Here is a 3,291-nt window from a genome sequence, read left to right on the forward strand (position 1 = left end):
AACGGAGCCCACCTTCACAACCAGGGTTGATGCTGGGCCTCCGGACTCCCTGGACCTGTCCCTCTCCAGGTGGGGCTGCTTCCTCCACTTCACTTGCCCAGGGCTTTGGGGTTTCCCCTTCCTCTGCCCTAGCAAGGGTTGTTTTCAGGAAAAGATGTATATCAGTCATTTACATGCTAGTGTGAATGAGCTCCAGCCAACACTTCCTGTGAGTCACTCAGTATGTGTTAACCAAGGGCTGCTGTTTCCGGTGCTGGGGACATGAAAACCTTGTTCCTGCCCTGTGAGTTCTACACTAGAGCCAGAAGTGGAAGGAAAAACAGATCACTGAAGCCAATGTGGTCAGTGCAGTGTTAATCCCAGGGAAGCTTTAGGAGCGGGCAGTACTTACTGTGGATGAGGGCTGGTCAAGGAAGGCTTTCTGGAGGAGGTGACAGCTAGTCTTGGTCTTAAGGATGAGTGGGAAAAGAGAGGAGAACATGTGGATAATGCCAGGCAGAAGGGCTACACAGCCAAGTCACAGCCAAGGCGAAACGGAGGGAGAGTTCTAGAAGCTGCGTGTTTGGTGCTGCTGGGTAGTGTGAAAGGATAGGCTGGAGCTAGGTAGCTAAGCAGCTTGGCAAGTGGAGCTACTGAGGATTCGAAACAGGACCTCTGGAGTCCTCTCCACCGTTTATGGGTTGAACCATGTGAAATAGACAATATTCGGCCATTTAGGGCCAAGACAAATGCCAGCTTTGTGGGGTGCAGCCTCACAGAGAGGCTGCTTGGGGGTCTTTGCAGAGGGTGGATGAGCAGAGGGCATCCTCCGGAGCCTGTTGGGGGACCCAGCTCTGAGGCCGCCAGGCCAGTGGTGTCCAGACTCTAGTGTAGGCTGGGGGAAAGGGGAGGTTCAAGAAACACGGAGGAGGTGAAGCGGCAGAACCAGGGGGATGGGGTGCTGCGGAGGAGAAGGAGCGCTGAGGCTGAGGTCCAGGTCTGCAGAGATGTAGACTGTGTGTGTCCCGCCGGGTAAGAGACAGGTTGGAGGGCAGGGGCTTAGAGCGGCTGTGATGAGCTCGCTTCAGATGAACTTGGAGAGTTTAGGCAACAGTGTCTAAACCTCCGTGTGCTGGGCGCTCCTGAAGCCTGACAGTGGTGGAATGAATCCACAGGGATGAAGCTGTAGTGGTGGGGTCTTTACAGATGTCGTGGATGATTTGGGGGAAGGAGGACCCTGCCAGTCTCTCTCACGTCGCATTTTGAGGCGGTCACGGTTCGGGCCCGCTGTGGTCTTGCTCTGGGCTCACAGACGATTGTATGTCCTGCTGGCTCCAAGGTTAGAGACCAAGGAGGCCTTGGTGATTTGTAGGCCGTAGGCCTCTGTTTAGGTGGAAGGGTGATGGCTGGGCCTTCTAGGGAGCCCAGCTCCGGGGAGTTGTCCCACACCCTCAGGGCAGCACAGCTTACTGGGAGGGGGGCGGGGGTCTAGGAGGCACGGCAGGCACTTGGGCCATCCAGGGCTCTCCACCATGGGTTCCCATGGGCTCCCTGCTGGATGGTGACTTTTCCCAGGCCCTTCCTCCTTTTTGACACCCCCCGGCTATGGCCTCTTCCCGTTTCACGCACACCCCCAGCTTTGCCGCTGACCTCGACTATTCTAACGCAGTGTTTGCTGATTGTGCTGTCTTCCACACCCCATCATGGGAGCTCTGCACGTCTCTCTCTAAGTGATGACTAACGAAGATAACAGTCATAACCACAGACAAAGGCCTAAGGCCGGCCATGTGCCTGCCAGACTCTCGTAGAATGGTTTATATGAATGAGCTCGTTAATCCCCTAACACAGCCAGTAAGTGGCTGAGTTAGGATTTGAACCCGAGGAAGTGGCATGTCCCTGCTCACATGTAAGTGGAGTCAGGGTTGTGGCAGCCCTCCTTTCCCTTTCTAGGAGAGACACGGTTTCAGCAGGGACCCTGCAGTCAGCATCTCGTCCTTCCCTTTGGTCAGGAGAAGTGATCCTTGTTGGGGAGAGGACCCTGAGGCTGCTGCGGAGGGCTGTGGGCAGAAGGGGCTGTGGGATCCTCATCAGATCCACCCTTCAGGCAGCCAGCTCCTGGGACCTGAGCTCACATCACAATAGTTAAAAACATGTTAAATACCTTCTGACTCCCCTTTTCTCTCAATATAGGTCTGTGGGTGCCTCGTCTGAGCTACATAGTTTCCAGGTTACCTGGGACCGTGGATAACTCTCAGCTCAGCAACTGTCAGTTGATTTCCAAGCTGCTGTTGGCTGGACTCAGGCTCAGCAGGGAGCACCTGGCAAGCCCTGTGCTGCGAGCTGGACTCAGGCCCATCTCGCTGATTACTCTTGTTTTGCTCTCCAGTATGTCCTCAGGAGGTCAGAGTCCGCTTGTTGTTTTTCATGGCCACGGGAGGAGGGGCACCAACATGAGGGTGTAGCATCTCCCCAGTGCTGGCTTCTCAGGGCTGGGGCAACCCTGGGGGAGGGGTCGGGACAGGGAACTCTGTCGCTTGTTGCCACTGCCTGGGTCAACTGCCTGGCAGGGCTGGCCACTCGTGCTCAGAAGGCTGAGGCCTTATCTACCTTCTCCTCTCCCTCAGCGCTCGCGCAAGGACACACCTGAGTTGGCATCCTCTGTGTGCTCATGAGCTACTCGCATGATAAGTCTTTGTTGTACTGTGGGATGTCACTTGGTTCATGCTGAAGAGAAATTGTAAAGGACTCCTTTGCCTGCTCAGTCCCCGTGGCCTCTGTCACGTTCTGTCCCCGTCCCCTTTGGGAGCACAGCAGCAGTGGGCTGGCTGAGCTGTGCAGGTGAGGTTCAGGGATGAGGTGCAGCTGTGTGAAAAGTGAGCCTGCTGGACAGGGGAGCTTTCCTCAAGGCCTACACCTCGCTCTGATGGCGTTAGGGTTGAGGGGAAACTTCAATCAAAATGCACAGGACTTGGATGTCGAGATGATGTTGCTGCTGTCAGGACAAGTCACTCTCCACCAATGACTTCCTTTGATGTTCTGAGCTCAGCCTGGAGTCTGACCAGGGACTACAGCACTTGTTCTCCCAAGGGAAGGCTGGCGGCCAAACCTACCTGTGCACACCTGAACCTGCTCCTTGGCAGAGATGAAGGGCGTGATGTTTCGCAGCCACTCAACACCCATGGACAATTTGGCTCCTTGTAAGGAGTTAGTCATGCCTTTGAACTGACTTGCTTGAAATATAATTGCTCCTATTTTGCTCCAAAGACTGGTGGCATGGTGGGTTAGAGTTATTTGTATTTATTGAAATTGTTG

General features: G+C 54.9%; 1 protein-coding gene across 1 annotated transcript; it reads left to right on the forward strand.

The window, feature by feature from the left end:
- Positions 1 to 571: 571 nt before the first annotated feature.
- On the forward strand, positions 572 to 2,626 carry LOC105534385 (the record flags this gene model as incomplete). The annotated part of the gene is given in 8 exon segments (XM_011973091.1): positions 572 to 1,011; positions 2,170 to 2,195; positions 2,198 to 2,239; positions 2,242 to 2,295; positions 2,298 to 2,351; positions 2,354 to 2,398; positions 2,401 to 2,436; positions 2,439 to 2,626. Coding segments are annotated over 8 exon segments (885 nt in total), but the record flags the coding sequence as incomplete, so codon positions are not given.
- Positions 2,627 to 3,291: the final 665 nt, after the last annotated feature.

Source organism: Mandrillus leucophaeus, unplaced genomic scaffold, assembly GCF_000951045.1.
Source record: "Mandrillus leucophaeus isolate KB7577 unplaced genomic scaffold, Mleu.le_1.0 Scaffold134, whole genome shotgun sequence".
Lineage (NCBI taxonomy): Eukaryota > Metazoa > Chordata > Mammalia > Primates > Cercopithecidae > Mandrillus > Mandrillus leucophaeus.